The sequence below is a fragment of the Mastigoproctus giganteus genome, chromosome 11, assembly GCF_048544385.1.
Source record: "Mastigoproctus giganteus isolate SK-2022 chromosome 11, ASM4854438v1, whole genome shotgun sequence".
NCBI classification, from domain to species: domain Eukaryota; kingdom Metazoa; phylum Arthropoda; class Arachnida; order Uropygi; family Thelyphonidae; genus Mastigoproctus; species Mastigoproctus giganteus.
In genome coordinates, this window is record NC_143585.1 from 32,244,592 (window position 1) to 32,264,377 (window position 19,786).

Genomic DNA, 19,786 nt, shown 5'->3' on the forward strand with positions numbered 1-19,786 from the left:
GAAAAGCCAGAATTTAACTAAGTCAAGTTATGGTTATCAAGGAATGTCTCAATAATTGGCCTCAGTTATCCATGGCAGAAGATCCCCACAAGATGGTGGAAATCATCAAGCAAATAGATACAAGATGGGAGTTGTGTGATAAGATTCTCAGGTTCAGTCAGAGAACAAGGATGAGATGGTGGAATATAAATGGATGAAAGGGTTATCAATATTCATATTGCAAATGGCCACACTCTAAGGTTTGTAATTGAATATTTTTGGAAGTTATGGCAAGAGGTTTGATCAAAATTGCTACTCCTCTGTAAGCAGAGTCTCAGAACTCCTATCTCGCCCGTACATGATACAGTTTATGAATTTGAGAAAAACTTGTGGCGACAGAAATGTCTCCTGTAAGCATACACTTCCTGGAATGATTTGGATAGGTAAATTACTTAGGTCATTAAAATTACTGCATAGACCTCTACAGTTCCACTGTACAAATTTATTTAATGTTTAGGTTTGGTTGAGGAAGATGAGTTGTCTGTTTTTTTGGGAAAGGTTAGGCATTCTGTGTGAGTGGTATCATTTGCAACTAATTCAAGCATTGTACCATTATCATATGAATAAACATCAACCTCCATGCTACCAGAGATAGCACCATGTGGGATACTAGTTAGCTGAGTGCAACTATTCATTTATTGCATATTTTTTTTTTAGAGATTATTATAACTAAATTTCTGAGTTACTGGAGAGTTGTTGTTGCTGTTGTTTGGTTTTTAGGAGCATTAGCAACTAAGGCCATATTGCTCCGGGATATGCGGTGGTCAGTCCCTGACCTTTCCGCATCCTCCGTATTTGGTGGTGACGGGCTCGAACCCCGGTCTAATCAAGAAGCGTGTGCTGCACACTGCTGCTCCTTCCCACCTGGCTACGGAGGCGCCTTTACTGGAGAGAGAGAGAGAGAGAGAGAGAGAGAGAGAGAGAGAGAGAGAGAGAGAGAGAGAGAAGGGAGTCACCAAGAAAGAGAAGAATGATGATATCCAGCCTTGGACTTTGGGTGTGCCAAACCCATACTCACCAGATGAGAGCCCCTGGGGTTGTAGCTCAGCAGCAGTTTCAATTGACCAATGTGTAAGGACAGTGAGCCATGTTTAACAGAACAAATTTTTTGGGTCTTAGGATATTTGACTTCATGTTCAACTTAATATTTTTGGGCTTCTTTCCCAGTTTTCAAGGTCACATGCTTTAATAAAAGCTGGATGACTTTCTCCACAAATTGGACAGATGGGAGTGGAAGATGCATAGTCTGCTTGAGAATGCACCTTAGAACTGCAAACAGGACAGACAGCATTCCCTTAAGATGTTGTCTTTAACAGCAAGAAGGTCCATAATCCTGGCACTTAAAACAGCTAATGGGATTTAGTATGTAAAGTTGATATTGTAGTTTAAGTAACCAGCTTTCACCATGGCTGGCAGAATTGGAGTGCTAAATGTCAGAATGATGGGCCTAGTTGAGTAACGGTGCTGTCTTTTTAGGTCATAATTTGCCTTGCATGAACCATCTTTTGTTCACTAAGTTCTTTTTTTATTTCCTCTTCAGTCAGAGTAAGCAGATTCCATCCAGAGAGAATACCTTTGGAGGTAATTATGTTATTGTGGGAAGTAACTGTTATTGGTATTCCATTAAGGGTTAACTTTAATACCTACATAGACTGTTTTAATTTTCCAGTTTCAATTATGTTCCCAGGCTGAAGGTGTTTTTAACCATTTTTGTGGATCCAGCAACAGGGCTGAGACATTTTTTCATTAAGAATGGTGATAACCTGCCTATATGCTGAGCAGATTTTGGGAATGCATCACCAGAAAAGTTGGTGTGTCATGATTTTGTATTTCTGTTTGCAGTTTCTCTGATATTGGTATCAAGTTTTTGGTTTGGAGGCTCTAATGACAGGAATATGATAATGCCTATAGTGGCCTCATCCACTACAACTCCTTTTGGCCCACAGCTGATTTTTCTTCACCTAATTTAATAGCTCCATTGCATAGAGGCAGGAGTAATGTTGGTGTGACCAAGTGAAGTTAGTAAGTTTTAGTAACTAAATTAATAAAATATAACGGAAGGTAGCTTTCAGTCATTGTTCTATTCAAATACTTTTGAAAGATGGCTGCTGTAAAATAAGGAAATTTTATAAACACAGAAGTCAAAGAAAAGCTCTATAGTCACTCTAAGCAACTGCAGTTTATGCACAGAGATATTGTTTAGTCACAACTGCTTGACACCCAGGGCCTTGAGGCAAGTGATAAGAAAAAAGATGGTTCATCATGCCAGACTGTACAGTCTGGCATGATGAACTTCTCAGCATAGTGTAAGCAGCCTGCCAGAAAAGCTTATGGCATTCTCTGAATGATACACAGGAACACCTCAAGCAGAGACAAAGTAATTACCTCACTGCATAGAGCAATAGTTAGGCTACATTGTAATACTGCATACAGTTTGGAAACTGTCATTTTAGGAAGAACATAATTCCACTGGAAATGGAACAGAGAAGAGGACCAAGATTAGTTGTGTGTGCAAAAAATATTCTTACCAAAAGACTGAGTTTCTGTAAATTGAAGTATATAAGGCTTTAAAAGTATACTAAATTCTGATGGAATTTTTATTATTTTTCAAATGTTTACATAAGAGGGCAAAAATTCAAACTGAAAAAGAATTTTTGCAGAATAGATGTTCAGAAATTTGCATTCAGCCAGATAGTAATTGATTGTTGGGATAAACATTCACCTAGTGTTGTGGAAGTAGGTAAGTTCAATAACTTTAAAAAAAGCTTGGATAAATTTAATATAGTTAGAGAAGGACATTATGTGGTTGTTATCTATTAAGAATTATTAATATGTATAATTAACTACTCTTATACCAACGTGGAGCTATTCTTTATCTTCAGGTCTGAGAGCGGTCAGCAGCACAGTCTGATGATGGGTATCAGCAAGATTCCTGAAACGTTACCCAATTGTATATATTAGTTTAGGCTATGTTTAAATAAAATATATATTAATAACTCCACGTGGTATAAGAGTGGTTGATTATACATATTAATAATTCTTGAATAAATTATTAAAAGGAATGGGCAAATGAAATGGTAATTTTTCTTTTGGGCTGTTGTTTATATGTTTGCTTTCTTGTATCATGTTATCAAAACGAATACTTTTTTTTAAGTAAATAAACGATACTTAAGTATCACAAGATTGTCAATATACTAAAATAAAAATTCCAAATGATTCGAATATAAGTTTTCAGCTTGCTAGTGTACTAGATAATTTTGAGCTCACTAGAATATTCCTAGTTTTTAATTTAAGGCACAATTTCTGAAGATTAAAAAAAAAAAAAAAAAAAAAATATTCCAATTTGGTTTTAGTGATATTTAAAGTCAGTACTGATGTTTTGCAGATAATGCTCTATACAGTCTTCAAATTATGCAGTGGAAAAATGAAAAGTTTTTTAAAATCACAGGTTAAACATCTGGCATTTTTCAAAACCAACCTGCACTGTCACACACTATTCAATCTTTGATTTGAAAATACTTTTTACTTTTGTGTGTCATGATATAGATGAAATTCTTCAAAGCATAGGACTAAACTTAAATCAAACCCACACTTACATATTCACAGTGAGAATTTTTTTCTTATCTAGAAGTTGTCTTTTCTATATGGATTTGTATGCATGCATGTATACCAGAGGAAGAGAGACAGGTACAGATTGCTTTGGAAAATGCATTGCTCTCAGTCACTGATAGCTAGTAACTGTCACAAGAGTATCTCCTTCTTTCAGAATGTTTTCGCACCTGCCCAAATTTCTCTCTATTTGTTTCATTACTGCAAAATGAATACCTGATAACTAGCTTATTCTGCATATTCACATCCATGTATGTTGTCCCCTGGATCACAGCCAACTTTCAAACTGAAACATTATAATAATAATAAATAAATAAAAAGCAGTAAAACTAAATGAAATAAACATAATTTAGTGTGAACTGATTTTTCTTCTTTTGCTGAATTATTCTGTTTAATCCATTGACCTTCAACTTCTGAACACAAGGGATTGAAAATGTATATTTAGACACATATTTCAATAATAAAAAAAGTTAATTACCAACAATTTCAACTTCATTATCATCTCCATGCTGATCTGTCATATCTTCTCCACTTTCTCCAGGATCCATATCAGCCATTTCTTCTTCTACATCTTCTCTTCTCTAGTATAAATAAAATGCTTCTGTTTGAGTAAATAATGCTCAATAGTACAAGGGCTAAACACCAGCAAATTATATATAAAAATGGCTAACAACTGTAGGCAAATTTTGCACAAAACTTATAAACTTTTAGTGAACACACACAAATATGGGCACAAAATACAATGTACTTTATATGTGTCTCTGTTGGTTCAATATTGTTACCTGATACCTATGTCTGTCCTCCTTCACTTCCAACATAGCTAGTGATATGAATTGAAAATGAATACAAGGCACTAGAGAAATACTAGTGGTATTTACTACATTTGACTTTGCCATCCTTGCAGTGAACACTTGTGATACATATTTTCCAAAACAATCAGTTTCAATACATTTTTGAAATAAAAACAAGAATAAAGCAGAAACAAAACAATTTCATAAGCAAATGCAACAGCATTCTTCATATGCTCAACAGTCCAATTGCAATATAATCAGTGATGCAAATCGAAGGTCAAAAATATACCGAAGGAACACCAAAATTCACAAATATTTTAATCACAATCCTTTTCGCAATTTGCAATATTTATTTCATTTTGCACATATTGAATAGAAAGAATTACTTTAAATAAAGATGGCAAAAAACAGCTGTTACAGCTAAAAATGATCATGGCATTGTACCAGTGGCGGATCCAGAAAAAAATGACAGGAGTGGCACCATTTGTGACCGTGGTGGAACCATTTTGTGCCTTGTTTGTGCACAGACAAGGTCAAAATAATGCACAGAATAAAACAAATACAACACTCAAACATAATGTGACTGGTGGACACAGGCACACAGCTTAACTCTGAATTATTTTGAAGTAAACATTAAGCACGACCAAACTGTGTGGCCTTGAACTAGAATGGCAATCACACCAGCGATGTTGCCAACTGTAGTCAGTTGAAAATGCAAAAATAGATAAAAATCCTATGTCAACATGGGAAAAAAATTTTTTTTTTTTTTTTTTCCTTTGTAGCCAAAGGGAATTTAACCGATTGGTGTATATTCTCTGAAAAACGACAGAGGGGGCATGTGCCCTGAAGCCCCTACCATGAATCCGCCTATGCATCACACTATCATCTGATGAGAAGATACTGTTAATATTTCTTCATATAAAGGCGTTTTCTTATGTATAAGTGATGCACACACACACATCATTTATACTACCAAGGTAGTTTTAATGCGTTTTAATTATATCTCATATTGCGAATACCTTCACAACAATTGCAACACTTCACCTATGGAGAAGACTAATGTTATTGCAACAACAGGGTACATGCCCACCCACCGATGTGAAGCCAATAAGCTTCGAAACAGTGGTGTCTGGGTAGTGGTATCTGCTGAGAATAAATAAAATTGAAGATGAAGCATTACTTATTTGAGGTAGTACAATACCATGGCAACTTGTTGTGAAGGTATTCACAATATGAGATATAATTAAAACGATGCATTAAAACTACCTCCGTAGTAGAAATGATGTGTGTGCATCACTCATACATAAGTAAACTCCTTCATACTCTTAGGCATTTAGCCAAGAAAGACCTTTTTAGACTTTTGTTGCAATAGTGACAACTGGGTTCTCACTATTGCAACACCAGGGTACCTGCCAACCCACTGAGGAGAAGCCAACAAGCTTTGAAACAGTGCTGTCTGGTGGGGCCTGATGGTCACTTGAGTTTCCGAGAATAGGTAACAACAATCTTCTCTACTGGGGAAGTGTTGCCTATTCGAGGAATTTATGAGCTTTTGAGTAGTGTGAGTTGCAGGAGTAACTGTTCCTTTCTTCCTTCGACGGCATTTCCTTCCTCTACCTCTCCTACTATCACCTTCCTACATCTTTTTTGCTTTCCTAAGTCTAATAGGGATAGTATGAGGATAACAGAGATCTTTAACCTATATCATATTTCAAACAGTGCAGTCTGGGTGGTGGTATCCGACGAGAATAAGTAACATTAGTCTTCTCCATAGGTGAAGTGTTACTTATTTGAGGTAGTGCAATATCATGGCAACTCGTTATTCACAATATGAGATATAATTAAAACAATACATTAAAACTACCTTGGTAGTAGAAATGATGTACGAGCATCACCCATGCATAAGTAAACTCCTTCATACTCTTAGGCATTTGGCCAAGAAAGATCTTAATATAGTTAAGCAATAGTGGCAATATGATATGGCTACGAAACAAATTACACAAAACATCATAACTGGGTTTTGTGTAATTTGTATACTATAATTTTTAACACACAATAATTTTATTCCAGGGGCTCACGTCTGGTGAGTATGGGCTTGGCAAACCCAGGGTCCTGAGCTGGATATCATCATTCTTCTTGCTTTCTTGGTGATTCCCTTCTATTTCTCTCTCTCTCTCTCTCTCTCTCTCTCTCTCTCTCTCAGGGTAACGTGGGAATTTTATTTTATTTATTTATTTTTTTGTTTGGCTGGTGCAGCATAAGCCTCAAGGTTCCTTGCACTATATGGCCAATAATAATAATAATAATAATGTCTAAACCCTGATACCTGGCCAAACGGTCTATTCAATATTATGGAACTATTGGAGGTACAGTCACTAATCAACCAAGCAAAAAGCTACCAATAATTCTCAACCTGCTGAGCTGTTTGCATAGATAGAGTTGTTGTTGGTATTGGGCTTAACAACACAAGGGCTACTGAGGTCAAATTGTGTTTGGCATAGCTAGAGAACACCTCATCTGGTTTGCATCATAGTCATCATTCAACTTTCCACTTAATACATCCATTTTGAAACATCTTTTTGACACATATGTGCATCTTAACATTTTTATTCGAAATGCAAGAAATATATTAAATATGCTTATTGCATTATTAATAGAAGAAACTTAGTTGAAATGTGGCTGTAGGAACATCTACGAGCCATTTTCCTACTGCCACAAAATCTCAACTACGCACCATATACAACATCAAGGATTAATCAAAGAGGTGGAGGGGGAGCAGTTATTTTAAAATCTGATCTGATCCAATTTAAATATTCACTGCAACAAATCTATAATATTTATACTCCAACCTGGATCATTACTGTTCATAAGCCTAAAATCAACATAGCTGTAATGGGCGACTTTAATCTCCCACTGCACAAATATAATTTACAAATGAAGTTGCGATTAGTACTAGTACGTGGACTCTTCAAACAGGCCTCTGAGGTTGGGTATATTCATACTGTAGATTTTAGTTTTGCACCAACCTTACGTAAAAATAAAAAACACAAAGGAAACTGGACTTTTAATAACTGTGTTTATAATAAATTATAATAACCTGTATTTACAATAAATTTAACTTTACGATAAACTATACATATAAAATATTAAAATCTGCTACATTAAGAACAATAAAATGCATTAAAATATACTAAGTTAAAAGCGATAAAAAACCATAGCTTTCAAAGGCTCCAGCCTTCTTCTTCAGCGGTATTTTCTTATTCTGCAGTACATCTTTAAATATCAGCAGGTTCATGGTACTCATCACGTGTTTCATTCTCACGCGTTCCGTTCTCTTGCGTTGTGGAACCGGAATTAGATGCCCGGATTGTGGGGAATGTTAAGTAGGGGAAACAAAATGCCGTCTCAAAGATCGTCTGGGGGAACACACTAAGGCAATAAGAAATGCGGAGTATGGCAAATCCGCCGTGGCCGAACATTTTTGGGAGAAGCAGCACCAGATCTCCCTGGACGATGCTATCAACACCGATCGGGCGCATAAGTTCTGGGACCGTAAGTGGCTCGAGAGTTTGCGGATCTGTTCTACAATCAACATTAATAGAGACAGAGGTACGCGGATTCATCCCCTCTTTGAGGCCACTATCCTCAGAAGGGATGAACGGTTCCGTATGACTCCTGCTCGAGCCACTTCCGGTTCCACAACGCAAGAGAACGGAACGCGTGAGAATGAAACACGTGATCAGTACCATGAACCTGCTGATATTTAAAGATGTACTGCAGAATAAGAAAATACCGCTGAAGAAGAAGGCTGGAGCCTTTGAAAGCTATGGTTTTTTTATCGCTTTTAACTTAGTATATTTTAATGCATTTTATTGTTCTTAATGTAGCAGATTTTAATATTTTATATGTATAGTTTATCGTAAAGTTAAATTTATTGTAAATACAGGTTATTATAATTTATTATAAACACAGTTATTAAAAGTCCAGTTTCCTTTGTGTTTTTTATTTTTATTGTGTTTTTTATTTTTACGTAAGGTTGGTGCAAAACACTAAAATCTACAGTATAGTACGTGGACTGCTAGTACTCCTTATTAGTACTAGGAGTTAGAAAAATCAACATCACTTTTAGAAGAAAAACCGAGCAGCAACATTTCATTGAAATCTAACCACAGAAGTATATAGCCAAAAACAGCAATTTACTGTGGGTAGTCTTAGAAATCACCAAAAGAATATCATTAATAAAATTCCTTCTAAAAGAAAAGTTTTTGCAGCTCTTAAAATATTACCCATGGGATTCTCTCAGAAATTTCCTATACAGAGTTGCATCCAAACTAGTAAGACTATCTTCTCATTGAAAACTTTGGTTCGAATGCCATCTAAAACCATACTTTAAAAGTAAGCAAAAATAACCACAGAGTGTAAGAAATATGGCATTTTATTGGTACACATAAATTATAAAAAAGCAGAGCATTATTTCAAATGAAAAAATTCAGTCAAACAGAAATTATTTAATGTTCAGATTGAAACAATGAAAGAGCACTTACTACAAAAACAAGAGCTACCTTTCAGCATGATCAAGTTGTAGAATGGATAAAGTGCAATATAAAAACAAGTGAATCTGTCATATTTACTGAAGATATGCACAGCACACATTTCAAGAAGTCAATTCTTACAAACAAGTATATCACGTGCAACATGAAATGTCTCCTGGTCAAGCCCAGCCGATAAATACCAGGTGCATTTCCCAGTCATGTCTTCCACGACAATCAAAAACTTTCTCTGATTACTCTGATTCCTAAACAAGCTAGCAAGAATAACTATAAAAGCTATTGACCAATTGCAGTAATAACTAAAATTATTGACAAAATCATGCTGCCTTACCTTCAAGATACAATCTTTGTCAATGTACCTGCCAACATGTATTTTGGTCCTAGAGGGCACTCCAAACTTTGCGGAAACCACTGTGTGCATCCAAACTGTTTCAAGATAAGGCACAATGCAATGTCTTTTATTTAGACATCAAAGGTGCTTTTGACACACAGATCACAGGAAAGCTGTCAAGATACTAAGAAATCCTATTCTCATTGACACAGGTAATCTCCTACCCCCACTAGTACCAATGATATTCTTGTCGCAACCACAATAGGCAATACTCAATGTGTATTCTACAGATTTTCAGCGACTCTAAAACTGCTTCTGCAAGCAAATCCAAATCTGCTGGTATATGCCAATAATTTAAAGCTAATTATGAATTCAAAAGGCTTAGCCATGATGCAAATTTGCAGATTATAAAATCATCAGGTATCTGAAAGAACTAAATTTCATTATCAATGCAAAAAAGTCTGATCACATAACTTATTCTTTACAGACACAACCAAGCCACATAAAAATTAAGATTGCAGATTCCTCAATTCCAAATATCTCTGCTAAGATGGCCAATAGCAAACTTGGTTTTCCCCATACAATATCCAGGCAACATCACTATATATCAATTTAAACTCAAAGCCACAGCAACAAATCAACGAGCCTGGAGCCATACTTCTTGCAAAAATTGATAAATTCAGCAATAAATTCACCAAATATAGCCACACATAGATTAAAATTGCAGATTCCTCAATTCCAAATGTCTATGCTCAAAAAAATCAAAAAGCAAAATGGCTGATCAAACAAGAAACATCTTTCCTATACTATCATATGCTTCTGAAATCTGGTCTGGATTGTTATTGTTATTTGGTTTTTTTTAAGAGCATTAGCAACTAAGGCAATATTACTCTGGGGATATGCGGTGGTCATTCCCTGACCTTTCTGAATCCTCTGTATTTGGTGGGCACGGGCTCGAACCCCGGTCTAATCAAGAAGCATGTGCTACGCACTGCTGCTCCTGCCCATCTGGTCTGGAGCACTACCAAGAAATCCCTTGACTCAGAGTACTAGATTCGAAGATGGCCAATAGCGAAATTGGTTTTTCCCATACAATATCCAGGCAACATCACTATACAAAGGGTACTAGGAAAGTTTTGCAATATGACGCAACAATGAATCACAGGAAGCCGCTTGTTGCTGCATGTTGAGACATGTTCATACGTGCATAGTAGCCGCCGTGCCAAGTCGATGGGCTCAGTTATTCATTAGTAGTGAGAGTCTAAAGTGCTTGCGATGGCATCGTGGTCACGAAATGAGATAAGGACAGTTTTGCGGTATAATTTCGTGCATGGTTTAACCATAGACCAGTGCTTAGAAGAAATGACTCTTGCACTAGATGATGATTGTCCACATCGTACAACGATATTCAGGTGGTATAGAGAATTCCAAAGGGGAAATTTCACTCTGGAGGATTCTGAGAGGCCGGGAAGGCCACGAACGTCAGTTACGGAGGAAAACGTTACTGCTGTGAGAAAAATGCTTGACGAAAACAGGCGAGTGACCTACCAACAGATAGGGATACTTTGGGCCTAAATGCACCAGCAATTCGTTCGATTCTGCAAGATCATTTGCACGTGAAGAAACTTTGTTCTCTCTGGGTGCCGCATCAACTGACTGAAGAGCAGATGACACAACGTGTGACTTGGTGCCGGGAGATGTTAAAAAAGTTTGATAAGGGACAATCTCGGTATGTGAACAACATCGTGACAGGTGACGAGACTTGGCTGTACTATTATGATCTGCCGACCAAGGCTCAAAACAAAGTTTGGGTCTTTAATGATGACGACACACCCGTATTGTCAGAAAATTACGATCTGTAAAGAAGAAAATGATAGCTGTATTTTTCAAATCGAGTGGAATTGTGGAACGTGTGTCGTTTTGGACACGCAGAAGACAGTCACAGCTAAGTGGTATACTGAACAATGCCTGCCTAAAGTCATTGGATCTATGAAGAACCTGCGGCCAAAGTCAAGAATGGACACCTGGTACCTCCATCACGATAATGCTAGAGCTCAGCGCGCCAAAGCCTGCACCGAATATTTGACCACGACAGGACTGAAACTTCTCGAGCACCCTCCCTACAGTCCAGACCTTGCTCCCTGCGACTTTGCACTGTTCCCGCATGTGAAAATGAAGCTAAAAGGGAGGCGGTTTTCCAGTGATGAGGACCTTCTATGGGATTGGGACAACGAGTGTGCTTTACTCCCTAGTGAAACTTGGCAGAACTGGTTTAAAGATTGGTTTCGGAGGATGGAGAGGTGTATTGAATGTAGAGGAAATTACTTTGAAAAAATTAAATAAACAAAGCTGTATTGCAAAACTTTCCTAGTACCCTTTGTATATCAATTTAAACTCAAAGCCACAGCAACAAATCAACGAGCCTGGAGTCATACTTCTTGCAAAATTGATAAATTCAGCAATAAATTCACCAAATATAGCCACACATAGATTAAAATTGCAGATTCCTCAATTCCAAATGTCTATGCTCAAAAAAATCAAAAAGCAAAATGGCTGATCAAACAAGAAACATCTTTCCTATACTATCATATGCTTCTGAAATCTGGTCTGGATTGTTATTGTTATTTGGTTTTTTTTAAGAGCATTAGCAACTAAGGCCATATTACTCTGGGGATATGCGGTGGTCATTCCCTGACCTTTCTGAATCCTCTGTATTTGGTGGGCACGGGCTCGAACCCCGGTCTAATCAAGAAGCATGTGCTACGCACTGCTGCTCCTGCCCATCTGGTCTGGAGCACTACCAAGAAATCCCTTGACTCAGAGTACTAGATTCGAAGATGGCCAATAGCGAAATTGGTTTTTCCCATACATTATTCAAGCAATAGCACTATATATTAACTTAACGTTCAGACTGAATTAGCCACAGATACAGATCGACAAGTCTGGAGTCATACTTCTTGCAAAGTTGATAACTTCTGCAAGAAATTAACCAAATATAGTCAACATACAAAAGAGCAGTGGAAACAGTGACCAACAACAATTTCAAGTAACCAACAACAATTAAAATATAACCTCTCCAGACTCAAGTAAATGGACAGAATATTTCCAAACGAACGCCTTCATCTTGTAAATATTCACAACATTCATTGCCAAAGTTTTCTGAACTCACAAGCCTACAGGAATAAGATTTACAATCAGATGAAAAGAAAGAGCACCTGCATTTAACCAAGTAATTAGCAACTTAATGCTTAATGCATTCAAGGCCTTATACACCTTGAGGCCTGACATAGCCAAGTGATTAGAAGCATGAGTGCGGCAGCACACGCTCTTTGAGTGGACCAGGGTTTGAGCCCGTGACTGCTAAATACGATTAACAATTTGTGTTGATTGATTTATTGTAAACTCTACTGACCTGGTGGTTGTGCCGGAGTATAAACAAGAATATATAATTATATATTGAGTAGATTGAGCAAGCTCAATGCTAATAGGATTCTTCCTCTTGCTCAGATTACTCACCTGAGGGGACATAAATTCAAATCAAGGAAAGTCAATTGTAGAATAAATGTGTGGAAATTTGTCATTAGCCAGCAGGTGGTTGATATTTGGAACAAATTTCCATTTGTTGTAGTGGAGGACAGCAACTTAAATAAATTCAAGGCAGAACTAGACAAACATTTGGAGTGAATGGTTGGGTGAAATGGTGTGTGTGTGTGTGTGTGTGTGTGTGTGTGTGTGTGTGTGTGTGTGTGTGTGTGTGTGTGTGTGTGTGTGTGTGTGTGTGTGTTTGGCTGATAAGCTTGCTTTCTTGCATCATATGCCCTACTAATGCTAACGCTAATGTAATCTAATTCATATTCATTGTTTTATGTATATATGGATATTGATTATATACTGTTTTATTTCCTCTGTACTAAACTATCTGATCCTAGCCATGTGCTGTGAAGGGCTGGCTATTATTATGCAATAAATGAATATTTATTTATAATGTACTTTGATCATTAGATGACCAGTGCTCAATCAATGCTTACTAAATTAAAATAATGTAAGTCTGATAAGATAGCACAGAAGTCTATTAAAAATAGAAAAATAATCTCCAAGAACAAAAGAATCAGTGAGGTTACATACAGTGCAATTAAATAATGAGCTTATTACAATTAAATAATGAACTTATTAAGTGCAGATAATCAAAATCATTATGTACAATAAACTCTCAGTAATTCACACTAATAGGGGAAAGGAGTACTCAGAATTACAGAATATAATTATGTAAATATTTTTAAGTAGAAGTTTATAAAATAGGGATATTGCTGAATTCACAATTCAGCAATATATGTTAATTCAGATGGAGTTAGCATAAAAAAGATGAAAAGAGAAAGTAATTTTATGAAAATTATTCTATACAAAAAATAATCTTATGAATAATATAAATTTTTAAGCAGTACAGATTAAATGATGTGTTGGCTATAAATTTAATCAATTTTTGAAATGTTTCTATCAAATAAATGCAATTTATTTCTCTCAGAGATAAAAATATTTTTCAAATTTCCTATTAGAATTATAATATTTAATAAAAGTATTAAAGCAGCTTCTGCTCTTGTGTAATTTATCTCTTATTTCTTACTTTCCTCTCCTTTTCTTTGCATTCCACTTCCCCCTAATTGGCAATTCTTGGAGTTGTAATGCAGTATTAGTATTAGCAATGGTCACATGGTGCAAGGATGCCTATGGCTAATGCTGCACCAGCCAAAAATTAAAAAATAATAAAATTAAATAATAATAAGGAAATTTAAAAAATAAATAAATAATTGAAAAATAATAAAAGGATTTGCAATCTGTACACAGTTAACAGCTGTTTGGAAGAAAAGTAATGCCGAGAGCAAAAGAGAAAACCAAGTTTTTTAGATGCAGAGGAAACAATATTTGTAATGTGCTTGTGCCAAGAGAGAGATTAGAAGTCAGGGTAATCCCCAAAAGAGATATGTCACCTTGCCTAGAGCAGAAGAATCCTTTTTGCGAGATATAAGACAAAAGGATTGAAATCAACTAAGTTGTTATTGCTGCACTGGAGATCGGCATTTAAGGAATTGGTAGCAGATATTCAAGAAGTTGAAGTTGATTGAGCAGGGCAAGATTTCTCAAACTGAAAAGTGGAATGCAATGTGCTATCATCACCAAACTATGGATAGGATTTCCAGTCAATGGAAGAAGGTCATTAATATACAAGTGGAAGAGAGCAGGGGAAAGAACTGAACCTGGGGAGACCAGCTTTAGTGGAGAAGTTAGAAGACAGAGAGCCATCTACCATCATTCTCAATGAGCGGTCAGAGAGAAAACTGGATAACCAATTACAAAAAAACAGTTAACAAACCATAAGATAGAAGCTTGTTTAGAAGACCTTTATGGATTAAACCTACCAAAAGTGGTCCGAGGAGGGGGAACCCATGAACCACTGGCGAGGTGTTGGACAATCACAGCTCATCAATACTCGAGGTGAGCAAAGGCTCTCCTAGATGGTACGTGGTAACACTGGTGACAGCATCGACAATGGGCATGAGCATTGAAATGCACTGTGGCATGAGCTGGTGGTGGCGGTATCATGCTTTGGGCGATGTTCTGGTGGGATACCTTGGGTCCAGTCATCCATGTGCTGGGCACTCCGATATCTACCACCTACCGAAACATCATTGCCGACCAGGTACACCCTTTCATGGCAACAGTCTTCCCCTCTGGCAGTGCTGTCTTTTAGCAGGATAATGCGCCATGCCACACTGCCTGGATTGTTAGAGACAGTTCGCGGAACACGAGGAAGACTTCCAGGTATTGCCCAAGCCTTCAAATTCCCCCAGATATCAATCCAATCTGCAGCGTCTCAACTACGGATCTTACAGGAGTAAGAATCTGCTGGTTACATGTTGTTATCAGATATCACAAGGCATATTTAGATCTCTTGTAGTGCCCATGCTTCACTGGATACGAGCTGTTGTGCCTGCATGAGGGGGACCACTATCATATTAGGTAGTGGCCATAATGTTTTGGCTCATCAGTGTAGATGTTTCTATATAACTATAGATATAAAAATGGGTACTAATACTTGTTGAATATAGCTGATAGACGGTAGCAAGTTTTTTTCGGGTTTCAAGAGAATCTGTACACATACAGACAATCTGTTATACACTGAAAGAACAGCTACACTGCACTGAAAGAACCTTCAATTCCCCCCCCCCCCTTGTATTGCTTATTTCTACATTTAGTTTCTAGTTACTAAAAATCAATTGGCATTATTTAATCCTTAAATACCATAACTGGGAAAAACTTACCGAACAGCTACCATCTTGCATGTTCTCAATATCTTCATATTCTTCCTGAGCAGTACCTTCTTCTTCATCCATTCCCTCTTCTCCTTCAAAGTCTTTCTGATTCTCTTCAAAATCTTCACCCTTCAGCAATTTTAAAAAATAACTATAAAAGAATTTTTTTTAAAACTACAGATAAGCCTCAATTTTATGGATCTGTTTAACCAGGTATTGAGTTTTCTAGACAGACTCCTCAGAACCTGGTTTGACACCAGTTTATTTGGTTATCCAAGTGCAAACTGATGTCAAGTAAATTAAGCTATTTACATTGCAACGAAACAAAGTGATTATTTTAAGCAATACTTACAAAAGTACAAAGTTAGCCGATAATATTTTCTCCTCTGCTTCTATTTAACATTGACAAATGATAGTACGGCATATAGGTAGCAATAACCGAAGAGAAACGTAGCAGCTGTGTGGTACTGCACTCAGGGAAGTGGAAAGTGTAAAAGACCTGAGGGTAATTGTGCAGTCAAATATGAAGTTCGCTGAGCAGTGCAGATGGGCTGCCAAGGCAGGTCATGGAGTGTTGTCAATGATATATAAGAATTTTGCTAGCAGTGACAAGGAAGTGATTATCCCATTATACAAGGCAATGGTCAGGCCATAACTAGAGTACTGTGTACTGGTCTGGAGGCCTCATTTTGGGAAGGATGTAGAGTTGCTAGAATGAGCACAAAGAAGGGCAATAAGATTGGTGAGGGAAACAAAGGGGTGCTCTTACCAAGAAAGGCTTAAGTTCTGCAAATTGCAGTGCCCGGAGAGTAGGCACCTGCGAGGTGATCTGATTGAGGTGTATAAGCCCTCGAATGGGTTGAGCAAGCTGAATGCTGATGGGATTCTTCCTCTTGCTCGCTCTAAGAACCTGAGGGTTCATAGTTTTAAATTGATGAAAGATAGAAATTTGCCTTTAGCTAGCAAATAGTTGATTGGTGGAACAGGCTACCATCTTTTGTTGTCAGCTGCAAACTGTGGGCACAATTTTTTCCACATCTCATTCGTGCTTACTTAATTTTATTCCAAGTAGAACCAATCTTCTTTTATAGCTTTTATACCTAATAGCCTAAATAAATTTAAGGCTGAGCTGGACAGGCATTTGGAACGATGTTGTTGTTATTTAGTTTTTAGGAGCATTAGCAACTAAGGCCATATTGCTCCGGGGATATGCGGTGGTCATTCCCTGACCTTTCTGCATACTCCGTATTTGGTGGTCACGGGCTTGAACCCCGGTCTAATCAAGAAGCATGTGCTACTCACTGCTGCTCCTGCCCACCTGGCTATGGAGGTGGCCATTTGGAACGAATGGAGGGGTGAAATGAGAGGGTTTTTTTTTTGGATGATGCTGCATAAGCTTGCTTTCTTGCATAGTATGCCTCTACTAATGCTAATACTATTTATTAATTCAATTTATCAATAATTTTTTTTCATTATTTTCCAACTACTAAAGAATTCAGAGGCAACTGACTTCTTCAGCTTGGCAAATGAAACCCATGAGGTTTAAATTAGGAAGCATGGCTATGAAAAGATTACCCAGGTTGACAAAATATCACTGACACAATTTTTTCTTCTTTTTTTCGGATTTTATTAATTGGTCTTTGCAAACTAGTAATAAAACCTAACCAAAATCGGATTGTGAAAATTTATTTAAAGCCATCGTGCTACAAAAACTACAACAAAAGTGTCAACACACATTATTGAGCAGCTTCTGCTAATATGTTTCTGCATGTATGCCAGCCTGTCACTAATGACAATTATTGAAGTCTTGGATGAGAGTCTATGGTCTGCTTAATATCGCTAGCCAAACCTCTGCAATTGAAACCATTAATTTTCAAACAACTCTACTAGTTGACTGAGTTTATCTTCTTACTATTCTGATAAAAGTTTCATCAATGCTTGGTTGGCAAACTCCTTTCTATGGTTACCAATAAATTACTGATTGTCAGCTTCGCCCATTTCCAAATCCAGTTGCCCACCAATTTTTACTCAGCTGTTGGTTACTATCTCTGCACTTTCTTCAAATTCCTTGAAATCAGCTGCAAACTGTGGGCACAATTTGTTCCACATCTTAGGCCTTCACAAATAAAAAAACAGGCACATTAACAAATTGAATACATTATTGGGGGCTTCAAGACAGGTTCATACGAGTTCAAACACATTGTTGTGAGCCTTTAACGAAGTGCATGTCAGTTCAGTGGGTGCCTCCATAGCCAGGTGGGAAGGAGCAACAGTGCGTAGCACACGCTTCTTGATTAGACCTGGGTTCGAGCCCATCACCATGCGGAAAGGTCAGGGAATGACCACCGCACATTCCCAGAGCAATATGGTCTTAGTTGCTAATGCTCCTAAAAACCAAACAACAAACAAAGAACAGCGAGTTCGGTGAAGACCCCCCCCCACACCACATACATACATACATACAATGTGTTAACGCAGAATGCTTCAGCTAGTTCACAAACACCCCCTCGCCCAATGTGCAACGAATCTACATATCAACAGGTTACAAATCTTTCCTTTTATATAAGCTATCATAGGACCAGATTTAACTTTTATCCAAAGGATTAAATTATAATTTACTACCTTGCAAGCTACCTAAAAAACAGTGCATAATTGATATTGAATTTGGACTCTGTAATGTTCCATAAAAGAATTCATTTATTCAACAAGTTAACCAAGTGGTGAATAACATAAAAGAAACGCAACTTCATAAAATGAATAGATATGACAGTGCAGCTTTACAAGAACTTAGGAAAAATAAAGATATTATTATTCAAAGAGCAGATAAAGGAGATACAGTTGTAATGCTTGATAAACCTGATTATATAAATAAGTTAGATTCAATTGTAGTAGTAGTAGTGGCACATGATGCAAGAAAGCAAGTGTAGGAGCTTATGCAGCATCAGCCAAAAAAAAAAAAAAAATCACACCATACCCTCCAAATGCCTGTCCAGTTCCTCCTTAAATTTATTTAACCTATCAACTTCCACAACGACAGATGGAAGTTTGTTCCAGCAATTAATTACCATAACACAAACAAAAAAATAACCATAACATAATTAATTAATAAATTAATAGAATCATGACTCAGACCAGAGCAGCAAAGCAAAAGGCTCAAGCTAATGGAAGTGCTGTGGCTCAGAGCAGAACTGAGGGGGGCAGTTGTCCTCTGACTCACAGCCTTATAAAATGCACTGTTTGCTTGATGTTTGCAGAGCAATCGGGTACGGAACATGATACTGCCAAGGGGGATGTCTTTGTGTGTGCGCGATGCAAGGAGTGTATCGATATCAGGCAACAACTCGGCGTACTTTTGGGCCTATATGAGAGCTTGAAGGACAGGGTGGATGCCCTCGAAGAAACTAAATTGAGGGGCCCATCAAGCTCTCAGCTGCCCACATCAACGCCAGAGCTTGCACTTGGGCATCGCGTGACACAGAGACAACCCCCAAGGCAGTATGCGCTGGTCCCGAAGGAACTAGTAGTTGTTGGTGACTCCATTGTCAGGGAAACGGGGAACATGCTTTGTAAAAAAGATAGCTGGAACAGGACCAGGGTATGTCTGCCAGGGGCAAAGGTTGATGACGTTGTAGAGCGAATATCATCTTTTAAGGGCACAAAAGGTGATATAGTTGTACACGTTGGCACTAATAATATTAAGAGTAGGAGACCGGCAGAATTACTTAACAAGTACAGGTCACTGTTGAACAAAAGCCGAGAATTAGGGTTGAATTTGAAAGTGTCTGCAATTCTGCCCAGACACGATAGGAGGGAGTATATGATGAGAGCCTTTTCGATCAATTCGGCCCTGGAAAGATTGTGCAAGGCTCAAGGGGTAGAATTTTTTTCAGCCTGGACTGTACTTGTTAACAGGAGAGATTGCTTCTACAGGGATGGGATACACTTAAATAGAAAGGGTGCAAGAATATTTGCTGATGCTATCGAGGCAGTGTTAGGTGGGTCGGAAAACTGCTAGCTTGGGGGGAGACAAAGACCAATAGATTGACAGTAGCCACTGGCAGAGGTGAAAGAGATTCTTGCACTGCTTCTATTAGAATGAGCAGAAGCCTGAAAAACAAGATGCATGGTATTTCAGAGACTGCTGGGAGCCATTGTGGT

General features: G+C 37.5%; 1 protein-coding gene across 2 annotated transcripts in view; it reads right to left on the reverse strand.

Annotated features, from left to right (window-relative positions):
* Positions 1 to 19,786, reverse strand: part of Mgtor (nuclear basket protein megator) — a 676,213-nt gene that overhangs the window by 106,938 nt on the left and 549,489 nt on the right. For both annotated transcript variants that reach the window (XM_090385135.1, XM_090385134.1), the window contains exons 45-46: positions 15,638 to 15,757; positions 4,127 to 4,229 (exon numbers count right to left, since the gene is read on the reverse strand). In XM_090385135.1, coding sequence (XP_090241261.1) covers positions 4,127 to 4,229; positions 15,638 to 15,757 — 223 coding nt within the window. The remainder of the gene's footprint in view (positions 1 to 4,126; positions 4,230 to 15,637; positions 15,758 to 19,786) is intronic.